Here is a 24,925-nt window from a genome sequence, read left to right on the forward strand (position 1 = left end):
GGGACCAATAAAGCCTTCTCCATCTCCATTTATCCCTCAACTGTATAAATGTGGAAGGAAGGGTGCAACTGGCTTTCAAAAGTTAACAAATAACAAAGAATGAAGAATACATTGCAAGCCACTAGAAATCTACACATTAATCAGAACCTTCAGGAAAAGAGGCAGCTTGTTGGTGCCGGCCTTGACGGACAGCTCCTTAGAGAAGAGCCTGTATAAGGAGGGAAGGGTTGCAGGAAACCTTGGAGGAAATGGGGTCAAGGAGTAGAGAGTGTCTTGGAGCCCAGACCCACCTTGCTCATGGCTTCTGCGATGGCATCGACCATGCCTCCCACCAAGCCCACCTCACTGGCAGCTTCGTTCAGTGTCACCATGATGTCATCCACGGCCTCCTTCATGAGCTGGGCAGCCTCTGTGATGGCGTCGTGGGTGTGCTGGGCCTGAGAAGAGGGGGGCGGGGAGGAGGATAACTAAAACATTTCCACAAGCACATGACAACAGTGCTCAATCTCTTATGTAATCACATCACTTCTTTTAAAGATAACCTTAAGGAGCATATAAAATTATATCCCCGTTACGGAGCACAACAAGGTTGTCTATATTTTTTCTTTTTCCTTTTACAGCTGCCCCTGCAGTGTTTGAAAATTCCTGGGCCAGTGGTTGAATTGGAGCTGCAGCTGTTGGCCTACACCCCAGCCACAGCAACGCCGGATTTGATCTGCATCTGTGACCTATGCCACAGCTGGCAGCAATGATGGATCCTTAACCTACTGAGTGAGGCCAGGGATGATACGCACAGAGCAGGTGCTGGGCAAGTGAGTGAATGAGAGGATGAAAGAATGATGGTGTGGGGCTCCCTAAAAAACACCTTGAATGGTAGCAAGATTTGGGGAGGGAGTGGGGGAAAGAGCCAAGTTCCTGGGGTACTGGAGTCGAGTTCTGTCTCTACTGCTAAGTAGCTAAGTGGTCCTGGGTGAGGGTTCCAAAGCAAATTGGGAATAATCATAATATGGCTCTGCAGTGAAATTCTGATGAGATGGGATGGGTGCAGGCACCTCATCATTCAGGATAACAGCAGTCTAGTAGGGGACTATGTCCTCACCCAGGAAATCTGACCTAATGTCAGGTAGTTTGTGTCAGAACTGCATGGCACCAGGTACTAGATGCCCCTGTGCAGAGGCCCTGCCTACCCTGATGGTCCTTAGGGGGAGAGGAACCTTCTAAATGGCCCAAGGAATTGCATCTTTTCTTGAGGAGAAGCTCAGGAACCCAGTGAGAGATGGTAAATGGTAACGCTTTTCGATGCTCAAACGAAAGAGAAGGCCAAGAAGAAGCTAGGTGAGCCACGGGAATGGGCTTAGCCTGTGAAATTGAAAAGCCAAAGGAATCGAGATAAGTTTTCCAAATGTAACATCTGACGAGATGTGAAATCTTTCAGTCATGGGTGATTCTTCTTGAGGCAACTGTGTTAGTACAAAACTATTAACTATTGACTGTTACGACTAAAATTACTTTAGAAGATAACAAGACAAATAACCTTGAGGAACAGTGACTCCTTGACTCTTCACCAGACCCATGTCCATCTTTACTTCTCAGGCCTTCCATGGGGCAAGAGGTGCCTGTTTCTCTGGATAAATTCCCCTTCATTCCTGGTGCAGTGTCACAGCTGCACCCGGCTGGCCTCCTATAGCTCCACCCTCTCACGCTCTTGCCTGCAGGGACTGGTTCTGTACGCCTCTTCCCCTCTCCGCTCTATCGAAATCCTAGCCCTCTTTTCAAGGGCCAGCCTCAATACCACCTCCTCCCAGAAGCCCTCCTTGATGATTTTTGTCCTCGTCAACCTTCCTTTGGACTCTTACATCCCTGAGAATTAACTCTGGTGCCAGTCATCACAAGGTAATGGCCTCAAAGGAAAAAACAGGGAGCAAGCGATGCTGCCTGATTTCTGAGGCTACATAATGGAAAATGATAGGGCTTCTGCCTCGCTCGCTCTCAGGAGATGTGTCTTTGAAATCCTTAGCCACCGCGTACGGAGGCTGGCTATCTTGAGGCTGAATGCTGGGCAGACTGCAAGGCGAGATCACACAGAAGTAGAAAGGGGTGCCCACAGAGCTCCAGCTGCTTCAGCCACCAAAAGTCTGAGTGATTTCTGTTCAGGTACCAGACCCAAGAGTGACTGAACCTCAGGTGTTCAAGCCCCAATGGCCATCTGGCTGCAATGGCAGGAGGAGCCCTGAGTGAGGGCTACCCCTCTGGGCTCAATGGATCTGCAACTACATGAGAGAATACAAAAATGGGAGTGTTTTAAGCTGTCACATTTTAGGATGGCTTGTTTACTTAGTAAAAGCTAAGTGGGACAACACCTAAGAAGGGCTCCTAAGCCAGCCTTGGCATCAGAGACTTCTAAGCAGAGGTGTCCAGGTTGAAGCTGGGCCCTGGAGGTAGGTAGAATCCACATTCAGCCCGAGTCCATGGGCTAAGGGACGGGGAGAGGAGATCACCAGGCAGAGGACACAGCCAGTACAAAGGCACAGAGGTGAGAAGGCAGGTGCACTGTGAGGAAGAGTGAAAGGGCGTGTGTGATTGGTCCGATACAGTGCCTGGCACACAGCTCCTGCCCCTTCAACTACCTCTTGGCCAGCCCCAGCTCCATCTCTCCAACTAGGCTGCACGCTCCTTGTAAATAATTTGCCCTGCTCCTCTCCAGAAGGTGGCTTTAAGGTACTGAGTGAGTCATTTTTATTTTCAGAGACACTTTTACAAGGATAACCTTCAAAGGCTGTTGGTGCAAATTTCCCCTCTGGAGAGACTCATTTAGAAATAAATGGAGCCATCTGTTTTCAGGCTTTGAAACATCATGGGTGGCAGAGCTGAGGGCAGAGATGTGTTGGGAGGGGAGGTGTCAGAGCAGAAACCCCCCCACCCCCTCCACTACTGCCGCCGCTTTCTGCTCCTGATCCATCAACCTGGGCTCATTCGGGCTGTGAGGACAGGCTCCAGTTCCTCTGATGGCACCAAGAAAACCTGATGACATTGCCATGGGTGCTGGCAAGATACCAGAGGCTAGCGTGTACTTGTAACACAACACCTGTGGGCCCACAGTGGCTTTCATATCAGTTCTTTAATTTTTTTATTTTTAGGGCCACCCTCATGACATATGGAAGTTCCCAGGCTAGGGGTCAAATCAGAGCTACAGCTGCTGGCATACACCACAGCCACAGCAATGCAGGACCCAAACCGTGTCTGCAACCTACACCACAGCTCATGGCAATGTTAGATCTTTAACCCACTGAGCAAGGCCAGGGATCAAACCTGCATCCTCATGGATACTAGTCAGATTCATTTCCACTGCGCAACAAAGAGAACTCCAATATCAGTTTTAAAGCCTACGATCATGTACCTTGGGCTGGGTATTTGAGCATTTGACAGAAAATGCTTCATGATAGGTGACAGGGAGTCCGGAACAACAACAAACATCAAACCACCTAACAGCAGCAAAAGAAGGACAGCTGCTAACATTTCCAAGGGAACCCCTGCACCAGGTATGCAGATGCTAGATGTGGTGTGAACACCTCCAGTACTCCTCACAGTCCCCTGGAAGGGGTGCGGTGAACGCTATCCCTGCAGGGACTCCTCTGACTGTCGCAATTCAACAACAGGAGCTAAAGCACTTAGAGCTTACAGCCCTGGTGGATGGAAGACAACTGCCACTGACCAGCTGGCCATCTGCTGAGCCTAGCCCATCAGGCAAGAGGAAAATGAGTCTACGGCTAGATCGGGTCGGTTTTATCAGCACTACTGAAAAAAATAAGTCTTGATTAGGAAATGTGCCATCTACGAGGGGGAGGTTTCAGCCTGCACACCCCTCAGCCAGGGGGCTTTTAAACAAGGTGAAGCAACCAGGGACCATGTGGCAAAGACAAGGGGCCTCAGGACTAGCTACTACTCCTAGAGTTGGCTGGGGGCCACCTCGCTTAGCATCTCAGCATCTGCCAGCCCCCGTTCTCTCTGCCATTGTGGGCTCATACCTGCCCATGAACTTGCTGCCAGTTCCCAAACGTGTCCCTTGGAGCCCCCAGGGCCTAGCTCGCCTATGTTTTCCAATTCCTGGCAGCTTTCCACTAGAGGAGACCCAGCCCTGGAACCTCACCCAGTGCTGAAAAGTAAAATATCTGGCTCAAGTCTGTCCTAGGTCCCTGGGAGGAAAGCCTTTAACCCCTTAGCATTTCCCAAGTGACCACACAGGCTCTGACAACATACTCTCATCCTGACCACTGACCTCTAGGGAGATGAAGAGGCTGGAGATGGAATCGCTGGTCATATGACTGAACTCAGTCAAGCAAGCCTGCATAATGAAATCCCAATGAAAGCTCTAGGTAGGAAGCTGGAGTGAGCTTCCCTGGTGGGTGACGCATGGCAGTAAGCTGAGAGGGTGACACATCCTGAGGACATGGAAGCTGCACGTTTGGGACCCTCCAGACCTCACCCTCCCTCTGGGCCTCTTCTTTTGGCTGGTTGTATCCTTTAAAATAAAACTATAGCTGTTAGTAGAGCATTTCCTGAGTTGAGTTGTTCCAGGAAATCACTCAACCTAAGCGATAGCGAGAACTCCAGAATGTAGCCAGTTGGTCAGAGTGAGGGTGGTCTAGGAACGCCAGAGCTCGTGGCTGCTGTCCTAACTGGGGAGTCTAGCAGGGGCCTGTGCCCCTACCTGGGGAATCCGACTTAACGCCAGGTAGTGTCAAAACTGCACTGGACCAGGGGCCGGGTCCACCCATGTAGTGGCCATGGGCTGCCTTGGCCCACCTCAGGGGGAGAGGACCCCTCCAAAAGGCTCCAAAAATCGCAGCTTTTCTTTGATAGATGAGAAGCCAAAGAAACTCGTGAGAGATGGTAAATGATACCCCTTTTGAATGATTAAATGAACTAAGGATTCCAGGAAGAGGCTATGTGCACCTCAGGAACTGGCTCAGCCTACGGAACTGAAAAGCCATGGGAATCCCCAAAAGTTCTTCAAATACATCTGATGAGATATGAAATATGTTGCTCATGGATGGTTAGCTTGAGGCAAGTGGGTCAGGGTGCAAAGCTCTTTCCCCAAGGGATGTGATGGAGCAAAGTGGTAATTTAGGTTAATGGCTGATTTCTGGACACAGAGAAGCTAAGACACAAAATGCACAGATTGGGAGTTCCCATCATGGCGCAGTGGTTAACGAATCCGACTAGGAACCATGAGGTTGCGGGTTCGGTCCCTGCCCTTGCTCAGTGGGTTAATGATCCGGCGTTGCCGTGAGCTGTGGTGTAGGTTGCAGACGCGGCTCGGATCCTGCGTTGCTGTGGCTCTGGCGTAGGCCGGTGGCTACAGCTCTGATTAGACCCCTAGCCTGGGAACCTCCATATGCCGCAGGAGCGGCCCAAGAAATAGCAATAACAACAACAACAACAACAACAAAGACAAAAAAAAAAAAAAAATGCACAGATTGTTTTATTTTGATGGGAGCCTGAAAGGAGACATCTCCTGTGACTAGCCCTCCAGAGAGAGTGTCTCATGAAAATATGTTCTCATTTAGAAAAAGGTAAAACATAAGGTGTGCACTTCTGTAAACTTCACTTAGAATGAGAAGACTATTGGCTGCACAATAAAGTCAGCAATGCTGTACATTCGTATTAAACAAAGTATGCATTTTGGGGGAGAAGTGAGAGTGGCCTGCTAAGTATCAGTTCTCCCATACAGGCTTAGGAAGGTATAAGAAGGCAATGCTGGGGGTGGCAGCAGGGAATCACAAAACAGTTCTCTGAAACTCCATGGGAAACGTACAGGCCATCTTTTCTACACTAGGGCATCCAAACCTACCAGAACACATCCTTGCTCTTGGCTGTCCCAAAAATGAATTACCTTCCCATCTGCTCGTGCTGAAGCATTCTCTAGAGAGCCTGCCCTCTATTCCACATGGTTAAGTTTTGGAGATCCTTAAAGGGTCAACTCAGAGACAGTGAGGCCTCCTTCAATTACTCCAAGCTTCTCCCAGGGCCGTTTCCTCTGACTTTGATGGCAAACCTCACCTTGATCACACAGCCCAGCCAAATCCCACGTGCAGGCTGCCCGAGCACGTGAGCTTCAGCCACGGAAAGACACAGAAGGCTCTCAATTAAGGCATGCTTAAAGGGCCTACGGCAGTCAGGACAGTGGAGTCAGCAGGCTCAACAATGAGGTTATTATTTTAGAATCTGGAGGGGCTCCTTGTCACTGCTCCTCTCAGCTCAACATAGAAGAAAAAAATCAGACTCTGTTCTTTTTTGGAAATGTGTCTGAAGTCTATTTCCAAGGGAGCCTTATTTCTTTATTATAGTGTTTCAACTACAAAGCCCAACAAAGCAGCCAGACACATCACAGGAGTTTGGAAAATGGGAGAAGGCTACAGGGGGCAGATCTCAACTTCAGCAGAGGGAGAAAAACCTTCTAATAATGAGGACTGCCCTACAGCAGATGGGGCTGTGTATTTGCTGGATGGAGTGTTACAGGCAGAAGCTGGGCGGGCCCTGCAAGGAAGATAGAGGAGGAAACTGATGGGGGGAGAGGGGAGGGGGGAAAAGAATGCATGTAGAAGAGGGCTTAGTGGGATGAGCATGAGATCCCACAGCAAATGCCTTGTACTCATGGGATTCTTTACCGCCAGGCTCTGGGGCTGGCCGTGTTTAATTTGCGGGGGAGCACCTACTATGTTAGGCACAATACCTCATTTAAACTCTACAACCACCAGGTAGGTATTCAGTTTTACATGAGGCTTACATGAGGAAACAAAGAAATGAAATAATGTGCCAGCAAGAGGCAAAGCTGGGATCTGAATCCAGCTTATGCTATTTGTTTGCCAAATCAAAGCCACGGATGACCCTTTAATCACATGTGACCACATCTCCTCTGCACACAAGGACTACAACATCTAACAGATCCATCAGCTAACATACAGCAAGTAATACCCAGTAAATATCTTCCCAAAGAACAGCACCCAAGGGGATTAAGTCTCTGCATTAGGCTTCTTAGGAAAGGGCCTACAGGCCAACTTGGCACCCTGTGACAAGCCAGTTGGAATCTGCAGACAGCACAGGTAGCTGCTATCAGTGAGGGGACGGATACAAACTCTTAAATTATGGTCACTCATCACATCTTAGTTCATCACAGGGTACTTCAGGTTATTCACTGAAAATTATTCCACACTCCAGCTGCTACTTCCAAGCAAAGGATGTCATCATAGAGCTTACAGTGCTGACGACAAATGCTCCTGGGCATAACATAGAATTCCACGGGGAGCTCTGAACTTGCAGTCCAAGCAGATGTGCTCATCTCTTCAACACCCAGCAACCTCCTAATTCAAATTACTCTACTAAGAATGAACCCCCCTCAAGTAGGGGTGGGGACATGGCAGTAAACATTCCTGGAGCAAAGCTAACCCAAACTGGGTCCCCAAGGCGAGTCCCAGCTCCTCCAGTGTGACGAGGGAGGAGAGGGGCTGGGGCCCCTATCCCTAACCTATCAGCCAAAAGGGCATTCCAGTCCTTCTTGCTCTACCCATCACTTCAGCAACTAGACTTGATTTTGCCAGAAGACTCAGAACAACTTGAAGGCCGATGATGGCTCTCAATATCTTTAGCATCCACAGAATGAGTCTCTCAACAGTTGCCAGATACATGAAGGAAAAGTGGAACATGAAGCATGTAAGCCCAAGACACTCTCCACGCTGCTTCCTGCATAGTGTTTCCAGACTATGGATGTGTCGTGTTATGTGTCATCCTCACTGTTTCCAACACAGCCCCAGCTCCTTAGTGTGGAGGAGGAGGCTTGTCACAAAACAGCCCAGTCTACTCCTGCTGTCCCCTCATTCTACCTGATCCATACACACCAGACTGAGTGCTATCTTCTAAAGAGAGCGCAACACTTTTACAACCTACCTTTGCCTTTGCAGATACCATTCCCTCCTCCTAGCATGCTTCTAGCTACCTTTTATGTGCCAGGTAATTTCCTTTTGTTGAGATGAGGCAGCCCTCTCCCCTGCGGATCTCTTTGGCCCTGCCCAGCTCCCACTCCGCGCCGAGTCAGCTTGTGTTTCCATAGAGCGCAGGCTCAATTCTGACTCCACATCCACCTGGCCTGCCATCTCAGATAACATAGCAGAGCAGTCTCAGTTTCCACATATGTACAATGGGAACCTTCTGATGTAGAAGAGTTTTTATGAAGATTATGTAGGAAAAGGATATAAGATGTAATAACTGACATAGACCCAGTGGTTAACAACTGTTGGCTCTGAGATGACTATTTTGTGATTCTGACTCTTAATCTAGAATCTTCTACCTTGCAACTGATCTGAAGATGTTAGAGATACAACAAAACATACTAAAAATAAATACAAGTATAATATGGATTCCTATAGCTTGTGGGTCAGTGTCCTACACAAATATTTCTAGGGGGGTTCCCTCAAGTTAGTCTGCTTAGGTGAAGGCCATTGAGAGCAGATGATCATGTGGCAGCAGCAACTAGAGGGTACAAGTCGTGGGAGGTACCTCTGACTTCCTCTCCGGGTTCTAGAACCTTGAGGAAACTTGGGGTGCATGCCAGTTTCCAAAGTAAACCAATTACTCCAACAAAATTGTCCCCAAGAGAAAAGCACATGCTGCCACCATCTTTGGCCACTTAAAGTAGCTGCGTGACACATCAGGAAATGTTGCACTTGCAAACTGGCGAGGGAAATTTTCCTATTAAATCACTGTCCCCCAGCAATAGCAATACCTGCCAGGGGTGACCTTGCACTGTGTTTTGGGGTGAACCTGAGTACCAAGAAGGGAAATGACACGCACTGGAAAACAAGAGCAGTCTGCTTTGTGCAAGCTGGATGTCAACACTGAGCAGGTGCCCAGCAGGTGTTATGGTTTTTGTTCCTGTGATAACCACACAATATGTTTTTCTTTCCCAATAATGCTTACCTACACACTCTGTCAGGGGAAAAAAACAAAACAAAACTTATAAGTTTTGTGTCTTTTTTTTTTTTTTTTTTTTTTGGTTTTCCTCTTAAAGATCCCTGGGAATGCCAAGAGAAGATTTTTTTTTTTTTTTTGCGTTTTGCTTTTTAGGGCTGCACCTGTGGTATATGGAGATTCCAGGCTAGGGGTCTAATCGGGACTACAGTTGCCAGCCTAAGCCACAGCCACAACAATGCCGGATCCTTAACCCACTGAGCGAGGCCAGGGATCAAACCTGAAGCCTTATGATTCCTAGTCGGATTTGTTTCCACTGTGCCACAATAGGAACTCCCAAGGGAAGATTATTTCTGTTTTTTTGTTTTGTTTTTTTTTTTTCTTTTTAGGGCTGCACCCTCAGCATATAGAAATTCCCAGGCTATGGGTCAAATCAGAGCTATAGCTGCTGGCCTACACCACAGCCACAGCAATGCAGGTTCCGAGTATTGTCTGCAACCTACACCACAGCTCATGGCAACGCCATATCGTTAACCCACTGAGCAAGGCCAGGGATTGAACCTGAGTCCTCATGGATGCTAGTCAGATTCGTTTCCACAGAGCCATGATGGGAACTCCCTATATGACAGGAACTCCCTATTTCTCATGTTTGAAATCAAATGCCACCATCCAAAAACTGAAGTTGTTTCCCCTGAAAACAAACTGGAGGGATGGGATACAGAGGAATGTGTAATGGCTTCTCAGTGTCCTAAGCAAGCCCCCCACATCCTGAACTGTACCTTGGGGTTTCCTCCGCCTTCTTTGGCCGCATACAACATTTGCAGGGCAGATTCGGCAAGCGTCTTGGTCTGGTCCAGGACCGTCATCTGCTGCTGGTGGTCCAGAATCTTGGAGGCAACACCCACTGCAGCTAAGATCAATGGCTCAAAGTAGCTCGCCAGCTGTGTTACCTTTCGAGACAAAGAAAAGCCACAGTTGCATCATGTAAATCCATGTGTCTTTTGCAGGGTCTCTGCTGGTGCGGGGGAGATGGCTGGGACTCAAAAGGAGAGGCGGATCTGCTGGCCTTGACTTTTTTTTTCCTATTTTACATCCAGAATCATGAATTACAGCCAACATGTTATACACACTTTAGATCCTCAGACCTTACTCGTTGAAATTTACTTTCCGAAATACTTGTTAATTAATGAATCTTGCTTGGATCTTACTCCCTCTGGGGAGCTCTTTGTCTCATCTCTGATCATGGCAGATGTGCTAAGAAATTCATTCTGAGATCCAGAGTTAGGTGTGAGAATTTTACAGCTTTTAATTTTAATTAATTTTAATTTCAAAAATAGCTTTTGAAAGAACAAAGATGAGTGTCCCACAAACTCAAAAGGAAGGGGGATAGGAGTGGGGCAGAGGAGCAGGGAAGGTGAGGAAAGCAGCCTGAGAATAAAGGTACCCTCAGCAAGCCCACCCAGCTGCCTCTGCCCCAAGCGTTTGGACTTGAAGAACAACAGCAAAAAAAGCAAAAATGCTTCACATGAGCTGAGATGCTCTGTTTATGATTAGCTCAACCTGGGAAAATACAAAAGCCTAGCAAGACAGCTAAGTACTGCAGCAGCAGGGGCCCATCTCCAGTAGACCACACCATAGAGAGTGTCCCTTGGTATCTGTAGGCCCTCTCATGGACACCAAGAATCAGCAGGTGCTCAAGCCTCTCACACAAAATGCTATCATGCAGTTGGCCCTTTGAATCTGTGGGTTCTGCATTCACGGGTATGGAGGGCTGGCTGTACGGCTCACCAAAGCTCACAAGCTGGGTGCTACAGGGCCACGTGCCACAAACATTTATATGGGTGCATCCCATATGCCAGGCTCTGCTAAATGCTTATGCCCATGCATTTCTTCAGCTAATCTCCAAAACATGTGCATGAGGTAGACACAAGTGAAGAAGTGAGGCTTAGATGAGTGAGGTAACTTGTTCAACCCCATGCAGCTGAGTGGTGGAGCTGAGACAGGGACCAGGCATCCTGCTCCCCAGCCCAGTGGCTCTATCACCACCCTGCTGTCCGCTATTTGTCACTTTTACTCCAGTTCTGCTACGGCCGCAATACTGCATTTTAGAAGTTCATTTGCTACATATTTGTTTGTTTTGTAAAGTGTTGAAAGTAAAGTCTGATAACACAGCAACACCCAGCTACCTGGCATCCGTAATATCAGATTTTAACATTTTGCTGTATGTGCTTCAGATACCATCATCTATTCCCACTCAGGTAGAACACATAAAATCAGATAAAACACTGATCATACTTTTCTGCTCAACGCCTCAGCTCGTGTGGCAATCACTAATTGCTAAATTATTCCCATCAGGTGTATTTAAGTTCAAACCTTTAGCTAGAAGTTCCCTTAAAGTTTCTTCTCATCATGTGGAGAAAGAATGAGGGTGGCAGGGATGTGGGCGGGAAGATGGCTTCACAAGGGCAGTCACTGGGTCAGCAACAAAGCAGGGCTGGGGCTGAGGCAAGGTGGACGCCCAAAATACTCAAGTTCATTGGAGTCAACAGTGAGACAAGACTATGGGCCAACTTGGACCTACAGATTCTCATACTAAGTGGTTAGCCAGACAAAGACCATATGATATCACTTACATGCGGAATCTAAAATATGGCACAAATGAACTTACTTACAAAACAGAAACAGACTCTCAGACATGGAAAACAAAGTTGCAGTTACCAAAGGGGAAAGGGGGAGGGAGGGATAGATTAGGAGTGTGGGATTAATGTATACACATACGATATACAAAATAGGTAACCAACAAGGACATACTGTAGCACAGGGAACTCTACTCAATATTTTGTAGTAACCTATAAGGGAAAAGAATCTAAAAAGGAATATGTACACACACACAAATGAATCGCTGTGCTGTATACCTGAAACGAACATGATATTGTAAATCAACTATACTTCAATAAAAAAAAAAAAAACCTAAAAAAAAAAAAAAAAAAAAAAGACTATCAGCTAACAATAAACACACTTTTGCATTTCTATCCCCAGTTACAGGTATCTTACAGATAGGCTTCAAGCACTTGAGCAGGGGTGCTAGCCCTTATGGTGTTTCATGTGCATGTTAAAGCCCCCCCCCACCAGCCCAGTCTGGGCAGATATGATTAATGCCAAGGCACACGGCTTGCTGGATTTTGGACCTCAGTCCTTGCTTCTGCCAATGGCTTCTATGTAAAGCCTGGCCTTCACAACCACGTTGGATTTCATCCCCTCTTCCTCAAGAAGGGCACTGGTGTCGACAACAAGGGGAGCAGTGCCGTGATGGGTCATCAGAGGTCAGGGCTGAAGATGGGCTCTGTCAGTTCTAAAGAGTCGACATGCTTAATGCATTAGAATCTGACATGTTTTTTTGAAGTTAGTTTTACTATTTTAATGTACATTTTAATGGATAAGCAATGAGATCCTGCTGTATAGCACTGGGAACTCTATCTAGTCACTTGCGATGGAGCATGATGGAGGATAATGTGAGAAAAAGATACGTATGTGTGACTGGGTCACTTTGCTGTACAGTAGAAAACTGACACAACACTATAAACCAACGATAATAGAAAAAATAAAAATTATAAAAAATACAGTACATTTTACCATCTCAACTGTAAAATGTCAAGGGTTGTTGTGTGCTGAGCCTAAGAAAACACAACTAAATAGGTGTCCGACTTCCTTCTGGAGGGAGGACGGCTGGGTGTTGGGGAGCATAAGCTTGAGTTTCAGAGCCCCTAGATCCGAATCCTCCCTGCCAATGCCTCTTTAAGAAATCTTAGGCAAAGTGCTTCCTCTTCATGAATTTCAGCGTCCATCTCTGTAACAGCAGTAGGTTGTTAAGATGTTAGGGGGATTAAGTCAGCATTTGCAAAAGCCTTCGCACAAGGCCTCCGGGAGTAATCACTCCATGCACCCTAGGGGTCCTTATTCTTCACAACACTGTGCAGCTAAGGCCTTTTGAAGGGACGGGACTTTTCCTGCATTTAGGAAGCTTTTAGCAGGGACTCTCACACCTTCTGGTCTTGAGGGACATGACAGAACAGGTGACCTCCTCACCTGGGCTAGCACAGAAGTTACAATAACAGAGAACTTTGAGGAGTTCCTGTCGTGGCGCAGTAGTTAACGAATCCGACTAGGAATCATGAGGTTGTGGGTTCGATCCCTGCCCTTGCTCAGTGGGTTAACGATCCGGCGTTGCCGTGAGCTGTGGTGTAGGTTGCAGACGCGGCTCGGATCCTGCGTTGCTGTGGCTGTGGCGTAGGCCGGTGGCTACAGCTCCGATTCGACCCCTAGCCTGGGAACCTCCATATGCCGTGGGAGCGGCCCAAGAAATGGCAAAAAGACAAAAAAAAACCCAAAAAAAAACCAGAGAACTTTGAGTAACTGATGTTGAGTCCCTAGGCCAAGGGTGGAAAAGTGGGTTGATTGGTGACCACCTCCCTCAAAAAAAAGGTACATCCATGTCCAAATTCCTGCAGCCTGTGAAGGCGATCTTACAAAGGGGTCTTTGCAGGTATATTAAAGAATCTTAAGATGAGATCATCTGGATTACTTGGGTGGGCCCTAAACCTACTAACAAGTGTCCTTAGAGGAGACAGTAGGAAAGACGGAGAAGCAGGAGACAATGGAGAGAAACTGGCAAGACTCAGTCAAGGAATGCCAAGAGCCCTGGCACACTGGAAGCGGCCGGGAACAGACTCTCCCCCGAGGCTCCAGAAAACAGTTAGCCCTGCCAGCACCCTGACTTTGGACTTCTAGACTCCAGAGCTGTGAGGGATCAAATTGGCATTGTTTAAGGCCCCCCAGTGCTGTATGTTGTTACAGCAGCTGTGGGAAACCAACAGTGCTGAGGCTGCTGACTTGGGGCCCCATCTAGACACTGTCGTGAAGCACTGGAACCACGTAGGTATCAACCACCAGCCCATGACTTCTCTGAATGGAGAGCCGCTAGGCTGCATTTGTCCTGAACTCCCTTTCAGAAGGTGGGGCTCCTTAAGCCAAAGGGCCGAGTGTCAATTTATAACTCAGATGACACAAATGTGTTACCTTTCTTCACATGCATCCAACAACACAGGAATTAATCCCCCATACTGACAGCCTATCTGCAGAGAAAAGGATATTGCCCTAGACGTCCAGAAATATTTTCTCATGAAATTTCTACTGGAATCAAAGGTAACTGCTGCAGCGAAGGCCGGCTGCTCTGTCAAACTCACTCTCTCCGCAGGGGTCACATCTGCAGTGCTCTGGCCCCCAGGACACCCCCCACCTTGCAAACAGCTTCAGGTGTCCAGCCTTTCTTATTAAAAAGGGACTCTGAGCTGAAAGATGAAATTCACCACACTTAAAAAGCAGAGATACACTGGCCAGTTAAAAATCCCAAACACCTCTCCTTAGAATCAGCAGGACGCTTAAGGGGCCCTTAAGCTATTCTGTAATTTGAAAAAGCAGGCATATTGATTTTCTAAAATCAATACCTGCAGAGAAGATTCTGGGTACTGGATTTCTTGATCTACACATCGATAAGGGCGGCTGCACTGATAAATGCTAGGAAACCCTGCAGGTTGTTAAAAGCCAATGTCTGCCCTCTCTCCGCTGAGGCACAGGCTGCTTGACAAGCGAACTCTCTCTGAAGGATTTGCAAAATGAACCCCAAGAGGCAAGGCATTATTCAGCACCTGCAACCATGTGGTAGGAACGCTGGGGTGACGTTCTGAGCAGAGTGGCCACACAGAGGCTTTAGTGGTCGAGGGCGAAGTTAGCAAGTTTGCTTTGCTTCTTCACGTGTGAACCTGGACCATATATTAGCACCCATGGAGGAACAACATCCCCTAAACACACCAGACTGAGGCTGGCCAGCAGGGACAAAAGATGGCAGACACCAGGCCAGGAGCCCCAACTTTAGTCCCTGGCTTGTCCGAGCGAAGGTCAAGAGCAACAGCGAGGTAAGTGCCTTGCCGGCTGCAACGTCTGACCCCCCACCAGAAAAATGTCCCAGTAGTTTTTGTCCCAGTGCTAGATGAAAACAGATCCTGAGGTGGTCATTTTTGGAGAAGCTGTGGGAGGAGATCGAATGGCATTCCTCTAATGTAAGCCAGCGCTGAGCCGGGCATAATGCCTACCAGGAGGCTTTGGGAACAAGAACAACAAAATCAATCACAACTGTCCCCCAGCCCCCTCCCACACACTCTGAGCAGGAGGCTCCCAGGGCCCTTTACCTTATGTCCCAGCTGAGCCGCTTCACCCCGAGCCGCCGTCGCAATGGGATCAATAAGGTGCCCAATTTCCTGGACCACTGAAGTCAGCTGCTCCTGCAGGGCCTGGCAAGGAGAGAGCTGTCAAGTTTACCCCATGTGGTTGTACTGATTCAAAATGACCCATGTGAAAGCTAAAGAGACCACAAGAAATGGACAGCAAAATGCCTGGGTGTACCATCCAGCCACTGGCCCCAGGGACCCCCACTTCCTCTGGGCTAGATCCCCCTCCACTCACAGAGGTCATGAGGCAGCCAGGGGAACACTTCCTACTGGCTTCTCACTCCTGGCAAGCATAGTGACAACTGATGCTACTGCTGTCTTTACTCTGAGTTACTCAGCAGAATTACTGACAAGGTGGGACCGCTGTGGTTTTCCAAGAAGGGAAGGCAGCTCTCTGTTCAAGTGCAGAGTTAGTGGTGGGTCTGATCCGGCACGCTGTGTCCTCACAACTAAGAGCCCCTTAGGCAGGGAGCAGGAAGAAGGGTGACCTGACAATGAGATCAGCTCTCTCAAAGCAGGACAATTTCCTGGTCAGCAGACCATGAGAATGCCAGGTGAGCCTCCCACTGGACTTAGGCCAGGAGCTCAGCTCATTGTTTTTGGTGATGTGGATACTATTATTGTAAATTTTATCCTCAGAGCATTTCTTTTCAGGTTTTAAAGACAGATCAGTATCTCCATCCCAAAAAAGTATACCAATGCGATAAAGAGGGGGGGAAGGGGATCCAGATGATACTCAAGTGTGGAGAGGCCAGTAATTCAAAGATGGAGAGTGTTAACTAGCAGAGGTGAAGATCAGAGCCTTTGGTGGGACTCTTCATAAGCGCTTAACTCCACAGAGTTATGACTGGTAGATCAGAAGCCCTGGTGGCTCAGCAGGTTAAGGATCCAGCACTGGCACTGTAGCAGTTTGGGTTGCTGCTGTACCGTGGGTTTGATCCCTGGCCTGGGAACCTCCACATGCCGTGGCTGCATCCCCCCCAAAAAAGAATGCTGGACATTTGAGGTCTGCACACGCCAGCACAGAATGGGGTCATTCCTGACAAAAGACAGTGTTCTGCTCATCAGAACTGAGACTCAGGCTCCCAGCAATGCTGCTTGTGGGCTGGGGGGCTTTGAGTAGAGTTTCGTCCATGAGAGGAGCAGCCTAAACCACAAACTTGAAAACAAAATCCTGGGCAACCAAAGGAAAAAGATCTAGAGAGATGGAGGTAGGTGGACAGAAAGCTCCACACTTCCAAGGGTCTTCTTTAGCGAATTACTTATCTTCCCACTCATCATGTAACTGTAGTCAAGAATGCAGGATTATTCCAGTAACGTCTTATTATGGAGGGCTGGTTAAATGAAGTGTGGGAAGCACACACAGATAACTGGGAGGGATTTTCTTCCCAGGGAGGAAGGCATGAGAGAGGATACACTTTGGGAGGGGTGGTAAAAGGATGGGGATGCGAGGAGCGGGTGGTGGGGGGCCTGCGAGGAGCGGGTCGCCAGGGGTGGGAGGTCATCTCTGTTTCCTCATCAGAGTGCTAGTTACAGGGTGTGCAGTTGATGGTTGTTCATGAAGCTGCACTTGGGAAGGCCTAACAGGTTACTAACAGGTTAATAATAATTCTAACATTGCGCACAGGATGAGAATGCTTATGCCTTCTTTCCTTCCTTGGAAATGGGGGAGGCGGGTGCAGCTGGAGTGAAGCAGACAGTTCTGTTAATAAAAAATGGGCAGTTCCACCTCTGCGCCCCACTTAGAGACAGGGGCCGAAGTTCACGGTTGGTGAGTTCAGTGGCAGTAGGGAAACATCAGCAAATAGACTATCCATATTTATTAAGCACCTTCTGAACATCAGGCATTTTCAACGGAAAAAGTATGAATCGGGGGCCTTTGAATGCATAGTAGAAAAAACTCAAAGGGGCAAAGCAGGAGATTTCTATTCTCAACTTTGGAAAAAGGGGCAAGAAAGGGCAAAGTGGCTCTGAATCAAAACAACACAAAAGGTCTCCCAATGCTAGACATCGAGTAACTCAGAGCAGAATCCATTATCTCTGATGAACCAAGCACACAGGATTGAGTTCTGAATCTACCCATTAGTCAAAAAAGTGCACCACTGAAATATGAAGGGAGCATTCAAAACGGTCTACTGATGTGCCAACGTGAATATGGAAACCCCGCCTAGTGACACACTCTTACTGAACAATGATCATTTTCTCCAGATTTCAGGTATATCTGAACCTTCTACCCTCACAGTACCCATGTTCCTTTGCCAAACCACTGTCCTCTATTCAGTGTTGGCTCTACCGCCTCCAAAAACTTCCCAGGTTGGCTCCAGGGGAAGGTGGTCCAATGACGAAACTCCTGCATTACAAACACACTGGTGCCACTCCCCCATCCCCAAAGCCTAATGTTGGGATTCTTCAGTATTTCCAGAGGCTTCCGAGCTGGCCACGGAGCCCCAGCATACACACCTCCACAGAAATGTCATCCCTCGTGGCCAAGCTCTGGCTGACAGCAGCCAGCGAGGCCTGCTCGATGTCCCGGATGCACCGGTTGATGCTGTCAATGGAGTAGTCACACTCCCTCTGTCCAGGAGCCTTGTCCCTGGAAGGGACAGAGCAAGTCAAACACAGACTCCATGAAGCTCAGTTCCCAAAACCTGCTCCAGCACTGGTGGGCCAGGAGTCCCTGTATACTATCTACTCCACTCCACTGCTTTAGGGAGTGAACCCTAATCCTAGCGTGGCATAGCCCAAGACCTTCTTACCACTTCTGCTTTATCTACTTATTTCTTGTGGGAAGGATAGGGTGCTGTCCTCCATCTCAGGCAACTGCAAATGAAACAATTTAGGGCAATCTGGATTCTTTATTCACTTGCTTGGGCATAGGATCTTCATCTAAAACAAAAAAAGTCAGTACTACTTACGGTGCAACTATACTATGCTCTCTTCATTGCATACTATTCACAAAGTCTTGGCTGTAGCAGGAGTCAAAATATTTTGTGGATTTTTCTTTGCGAGGCACAAAGAAAATCAAGTATGGTCCTGAGTCTCAAAAGCAACTGACAAGCAAAATATGAAGTTCCCAACGTGGCTCAGTGGAAACGAATCTGACTGCATCCATGAAGACGCAGGTTCAATTGCTGACCTTGCTCAGTGAGCTAAGGATCTGGCATTGCCATGAGCTGTGGTATAGGTCGCAGAAGCAGCTTGGATCCGGTGTTGCTGTGGCTGTGGTGTAGGCCAGCAGCTATAGCTCCACTTCAACCCCTAGCCTGGGAACCTCCATGTGCCACAGGTGAGGTCCTAAATAGACAAAAGAAAAAAAGAAAAAAGCAAAATATACCTAAGAAAAGGGATGCATTCCGTGTTGTGAGGTATTAACTTTGCTCAACTTCAGGAATGTTTATCTCTTCAGGGGATGATTTTTCAGGCTCCTACTGTTATGAAGGAGGTTAGAGTTGCCCAGAGTTACTGTGGGACCTAGAATATTCTTTCTACCTCATTAGCAAAGTAAAGAGTAACCCAAAATCCTGCTAAATAAACAGTGGTACTCTCTGCCTAAGTTTCAAGGTATGCACAATATGGTACAATAGTCAGAAGGACTGGGACTAAAGCGATCAGGCCTGGGGATGACCTTGGGACTGTTAACTAAATGCCTTTCTGCCTGAAATCTCTCACCAGTAAAATGGAGACAGTGGCAGCAGCATCTACTTTACAAGGTTGTTGTGATGAGCACATAATGTGACACAGGTAATATGTGTAGAACAGTATCTAACTTATATTCTTGTGACAAGGGCTACCACTGCTTCCAAAGAGGTAAAGAAAAAGATGATAATAATGATCAACACTGCTATCAAATAAAAGTCCTGATGGATTTATCCCCCTCCCGCCCTGTTGGATGCAGGTCCCCTGCAATTTCTGGAGGAGATACTAACCTGATAGATGTGATGAGACTCTTAATAGAGTCAGACACAGTGTGGGAGTGTCCGGCGAGCACAGACCAGGTAGGCGGGTCTTTGGGGTTGATGGCCAGTGAGCGTGCGGTGCGGATGAGGTACGATGAGCTCTCCAGCATGGTCTTGGCTGAGACCAGGATTGGTTCCTGTGCCTGGGAGCCCTGAGACCAAAGAGCAGAAGGGTCAAGGGCAGGTTGTGGTCAAGGGCAACAGATGAAGTGGATGACGTGGACCCTGGAAGGTCCTGCTCATTACCAAGTCACCACTGCTGTCCTTTGAATGGAGACAGAGGGTAGGGACCTATGGAGACTGGCTCACATGAGGTCTAGATGGTGAGGAGGATGGTTCACTCCTTAAATATTCTTTTTGAGTGTGACACACACCAAGAAAGAGTCAGCCCCAAGCCTATGCAGAGAGACTTCTCTCAACTTATAAAGCCAAGACATTCCCTCTTGTGAGATGTCTACAGAACAGAAACAGACTCACAGACATGGAGAACAGGCTTGTAGTTGCCAAGAGGGATGGTTGGTGGGGGTGGAGGGGGAGAGATGGACCGAGAGTTTGGGGTTAGTAGATACAAACTATTACGTTTAGAATGGATAAGCAAGGAGGTCCTACTGTACAGCACAGGGAATTATATCCAATCTATTGTGATAGAATGTGATGGAAGATAATATGATAGAAAGTGTGTATATATTATATGTATGACTGGGTCATTTTGCTGTACAGCAGAAATTGATACAACATTGTAAATCAACTATACTTTAATAAAATAATTTAGGAATTGGAGTTCCCATTGTGGCACAGCAGAAATGAATCCAACTACTATCCATGAGGATGCAGGTTCAATCCCTGGCCTCACTTAGTGGGTCAAGGATCAGGTGTTGCTGTGAGCTGTGGTGTAGGTCACAGATAAGGCTCAGATCCTGCGTTGCTATGACTGTGGCATAGGCCAGCAGCTGCAGCTCTGATTCAACCCCTGGCCTGGGAATTTCCATATGCCACTGTGCAGCCCCAAAAAATAATAAAAAAAATTTAGGAAGAAAAGAGATGTATGGATATTGAGATTCATTAACTCTACACGTATCACCACTGATAACAATACTAGTGCCCTACATACCAAGAGAGAGAGAGAGTTTGTGTTCATACTCATTCAATGCCACTCAAAACTAGGTTAAGACTTTAATAATACCTTTGCTGCAAAGATTTCCTACCTCAGAGCTGATCTGGGCAGGAATGCTGACAAACTCAGGGTTGGACGCGAATGCTGTCAAGTTCTCCACGGCTTCAATCAAGGGGGCAGTGGCAATTCGACACTTATTGCGGTTGTCTTCAGAGAAATCCCCATCCAGCGCCTGATGGGAGAAAACACGGGGCTCATTCCTGGACCATAGCAATCACCTCCCAGCAAAATGAAGGTGGTTTGATGAGAATACTGAGGATGTCTGGTGAATTTGTGAACAGTGAGTAAGAACTAATTAGAAAATTAGAACACTCCCTAATACCATACACAAAAATAAACTCAAAATGGATTAAAGACCTAGATATAAGACCAGACACTATCAAACTCTTAGAGGAAAACATAGGCCAAACACTCTCTGACATAAATGACAGCAACATCTTCTCAGATCCACCTTTTAGAGTATTGACAATAAAAACAAAAATAAGCAAATGGGACCTAATCAAACTGAAAAGTTTCTGCACAGCAAAGGAAACCCTAAACAACACAAAAAGACAACCCACAGAATGGGAGAAGATATCTGCAGGTGATTCAACTGACAAGGGATTAATCTCCAAAATTTATAAACACCTTCTGCAGCTCCATACCAAAAAAACAAAAAACCCCATCAACAAAGGGGCAGAAGATCTAAACAGACAATTCTCCAAAGAAGACATACAGATGGCCAAAATACATATGAAAAGATATTCAACATCACTCATTATTAGAGAAAAGCAAATCAAAACCACAATGAGGTACCACCTTACACCAGCCAGAATGGCCATCATCAAAAAGTCTACAAACAATAAGTGCTGGAGACAGTGTGGAGAAAAAGGAACACTAGTACATTGTTGATGGGACTGCAAATTGGTGCAACCACTGTGGAAAAGAGTATGGAGATTCCTCAGAAAACCAAGCATAGAACTACCATTTGATCAAGCAATCCCACTCCTGGGCAGCTATCCAGAGAAAACCACCACTCTCAAAGACACATGTACTCCGATGTTCATTGCAGCACTCTTTGCAATAGCCAAGACATGGAAACAACCTAAACATCCATCGACAGAGGAGCAGATCAAGAAGATGTGGTACATATACACAATGGGATATTACTCAGCCATTAAAAAGAACGAAATACCGGCATTTTTAGCAACATGGATAGACCTAGAAATTATCATGCTAAGTGAAGTCAGCCATACAATGAGACACCAACATCAAATGCTTTCACTGACGTGTGAAATCTGAAAAAAGGACAGACTGAACTTCTTTGCAGAACAGATGCTGGCTCACAGACATTGAAAAACTTAAGGTCTCTGGAGGAGACAGTTTGGGGGGTGGGGGGATTTGCTTGGGTTGTGGGATGGAAATCCTGTGAAATCATAACATGATCATTATACAACTACAGATGTGATAAATTCATTTGATTAATAAAAAAATTTTAAAAATAAAATAGAAAGATTAAAAAAAAAGAACTAATTAGAGAGATCTCTGCCATCAAGCAGAGGAGCTTAGCAGAGCAAGTATAAGAAATAAAGCTATGGGTGTGGTCCACAGGCCAACTGACCTCACTGTTTATCAACTCCCCACTCACCAGATTCCAAGAGCACCCTGCTCCCTGTGAGCCACACTTCCCATCTTTGCAGCTGAACTACTTCCTTCCCATCTGAGACTCTTTGGCTCTTCCCTTCCTTTTCCACTGCAAGTAACTCTATTCTCTCCCAAACTACAAAAATACGTTACACTGTGTAGCACTTTCAACTTTGAGGTTATTATTACTTTTTTTTTTTTTTTTGGTCTTTTTGTCTTTTATAGGGCCACACCCATAGCATATGGAGGTTCCCAGGCTAGGGGTCTAATCGGAGCTGTAGCCACTGGCCTACACCAGAGCCACAGCAACTCGGGATCTGAGCCGCGTCTGCAGCCTACACCACAGCTCATGGCAATGCCGGATCGTTAACCCACTGAGCAAGGCCAGGGATCGAACCCACAACCTCATGGTTCCTAGTTGGATTCGTTAACCACTGCGCCACAATGGGAACTCCAACTTCGAAGTTATTTTTACAAGGATGTCCCTCAATGACTGATGGAGCGAGGGCTTCCGTTTTGCCATTGTGAAATGAGCAAAATGGAATCCGACGGGGAGAAACAGACGAGAACTATCCCCAGGGGTATGGCCAAATCTCATACAGTATTTAGGTAAAGAGGCCAGACACAATGGGGTTCTCACTGTATGATTCTATCTGTGTAGAGTACAAAATCAGATGAAACTAATTCAGCCAGGTCACCCTTTAGAGGCAGTGAGACTGAAGGACTGCCAAGCGGGCATGCGGCACCTGGCTGTGTCCTGTTTCCTGATCTGGCTGCAGTTACTTAGGTGTGTCCAGCTTGGGAAAATTCAGAGCACACATGTGTTTTCTGTCTATGTATGTTTTGCTTCAACAGTTTGTTTTCGTTTTTTTTCTTTTTAACATTAGCAGCAGTAACACAACAGCATTGAATGGAAAGTCTCATCCCGATTAATGTCCTGAATGGAAGACAAGCTAGACCAGTGGCCTGTGATGCATGCCAGGCTACCCCCCAAGGTTAACCCTTGGATCCAAGGTTCTCCAACCCTGAATTCCACCCCCTCAAGACTAAGACTTTTAGAACCAACAGCCTATAACCCAGCAGCGACAGCCCTGCCTCCCAGCAAAAGAGCTACATTTGAGAAGGCAGGTATGTTTGTAGAAGAATGTAAAGTTCCTTTTTAAATGATCAATTAACCATTTAATTTAACCATTCTGAGCCATATACAAAAGCCAATTTAGACAATTAGTGAACAAAAAACAGGAGGTGCCAGCATTACAAAACAAACTGGATCTGAGATGGAAATATTTCTCTTTCTCAGTAAGGCAAGAGTAGGCAGGCACAGATAGTTTACAGGATATTTGGCTAACAACTAAGTCTTGGCAGCTTGGGACAGTAATTATACATCTACCATGCTAATATTTTTAGAGGAATTCCCATACTCCTGGCTATTTTACTGTCTTGGCTAACACTGTACACAGTTTCCCTCTGCTCATGCCCTTCTCTGCCTGATGGGCACTTACCTTGACCTTAATATTGCCCATGCTGTGGTTCTTCCAGGCCCAGTGGGAACCCTCTGTGCCTGCTACTCACTCACATATATGGCCTCACTGCCATTCACATACTGATTGACGTTGAGTTAGCACCTGTTAGTTGCACAAGCCGTGCACTGGTGATGTGACAGTCAACTGTCTTGGAACCCCCGCCTTGTTGCACCTTTACCATCACTGACTCCTTGAGGTCAGGCCCTACTAGCCTTCAGAGCAATCTGGAAATAGAGTGGGAGGCAAGGTGGGCACCATGCACCAAGAGTTGACAGAAGTAGCCCCAGCACAGGCAAACCCAGGAAGCAGGCAGATGGTAGGAGTGGACTTTGGCAACAGGGGAACTCGAATTGCAGCTTTGCTCATCACACCCCCTCCAGCTGGAATGAAAGGGCTGCTAGCTCAATGGAATAGGCGAGTGTCTCTGGGGTGCTACTCATTCCTCCTGCTTCTTGCCTCTCTGCACTCCTCCCATCTTCTCCTCTACCTTCCACAAAGCTCTCTGCCTGCTAGGAAGGCAGATCAAGCCACTAACTCTTAGTTGAACTTAGTGAAAATGACAAGATAATTACCCCATGTAAATCTCAAGGAATAGTTTTCGCATTGTGCACCAACAGGATGAGGAAAGGTATAGTTTTTGAGCCTGGGCTCTAAAAATCACATATCACGTAGCCCATTGCTGGTCAAGGTCAAGACCCTGAAGAGCAGGGACGGTGAACTAGAACTCCAAGCTCCAATCCACTACATTTTTCCATTATCAAGAGGGAACAGCTATTTCCTGCAAAGGCAGCATTTAGCATCAGAAGAGATGGTTGCTCACATGGATAGCATTTCACATCTGAATGCTGCTTCCACTCCAGGGACCCCTGAGCTACCCTAGTAAACTAAATACTCCAATCTGGCCATGGGTGACATTTTAGGCAGGCAGGACAGTTTTCACGTGGACATCCCACATCACAGAATGTCTAGTGCTCCAGCTCTAACAGTGGGTAAAGAGTAAAGCCACCGAGCCAAACACCCAGCCCCATCAGGATGAGGGCACTCTCCACCCTGGGCCAGCTCCTCTAAATGTCCTCAAACTTGGCAAAATCCACAGGGATCTGGGAGAAACCATTTCTGCCTGGGTCCCAGAATCAAAGCTGCAAGGACTGAGGGCTTAGAGGGGATGTTAAGGATCATTTATCCCAATGCTCAATGTACCAGGTGATAAAACCCACACCTAGAACATGACCTGCTATGGCAAGCTCATGGCTCAGACCAGAAGCCAAGGCTCCCGGCTCCCCTCCCTCCCACGGACCTCAGATAAAGGCAAGAAGAATCAGGCATAAGAAGCGGAAGAGGATTTCCTCCTTTTTTTCTTCTCAAGAAACCGACTTTACCAATGGGAACAAAAGGATGATC

General features: G+C 47.0%; 1 protein-coding gene across 24 annotated transcripts in view; it reads right to left on the reverse strand.

The window, feature by feature from the left end:
* Nucleotides 1-24,925, reverse strand: part of TLN2 (talin 2) — a 471,505-nt gene that overhangs the window by 65,460 nt on the left and 381,120 nt on the right. For all 24 annotated transcript variants that reach the window (XM_084967307.1, XM_084967304.1, XM_021094340.2 and 21 more), the window contains 6 exons: nt 20,410-20,550; nt 19,175-19,356; nt 17,709-17,841; nt 15,210-15,311; nt 9,744-9,914; nt 291-437 (listed from right to left, as the gene is read on the reverse strand). In XM_084967307.1, the coding sequence (XP_084823433.1) occupies nt 291-437; nt 9,744-9,914; nt 15,210-15,311; nt 17,709-17,841; nt 19,175-19,356; nt 20,410-20,550 (876 nt within the window). The remainder of the gene's footprint in view (nt 1-290; nt 438-9,743; nt 9,915-15,209; nt 15,312-17,708; nt 17,842-19,174; nt 19,357-20,409; nt 20,551-24,925) is intronic.

The sequence above is a fragment of the Sus scrofa genome, chromosome 1 (genome assembly GCF_054392235.1).
Source record: "Sus scrofa isolate SSC_HxYL_T2T_F1_AM1 chromosome 1, Sscrofa_HxYL_maternal_Yorkshire_Landrace_v2.0, whole genome shotgun sequence".
Taxonomy (NCBI): domain Eukaryota; kingdom Metazoa; phylum Chordata; class Mammalia; order Artiodactyla; family Suidae; genus Sus; species Sus scrofa.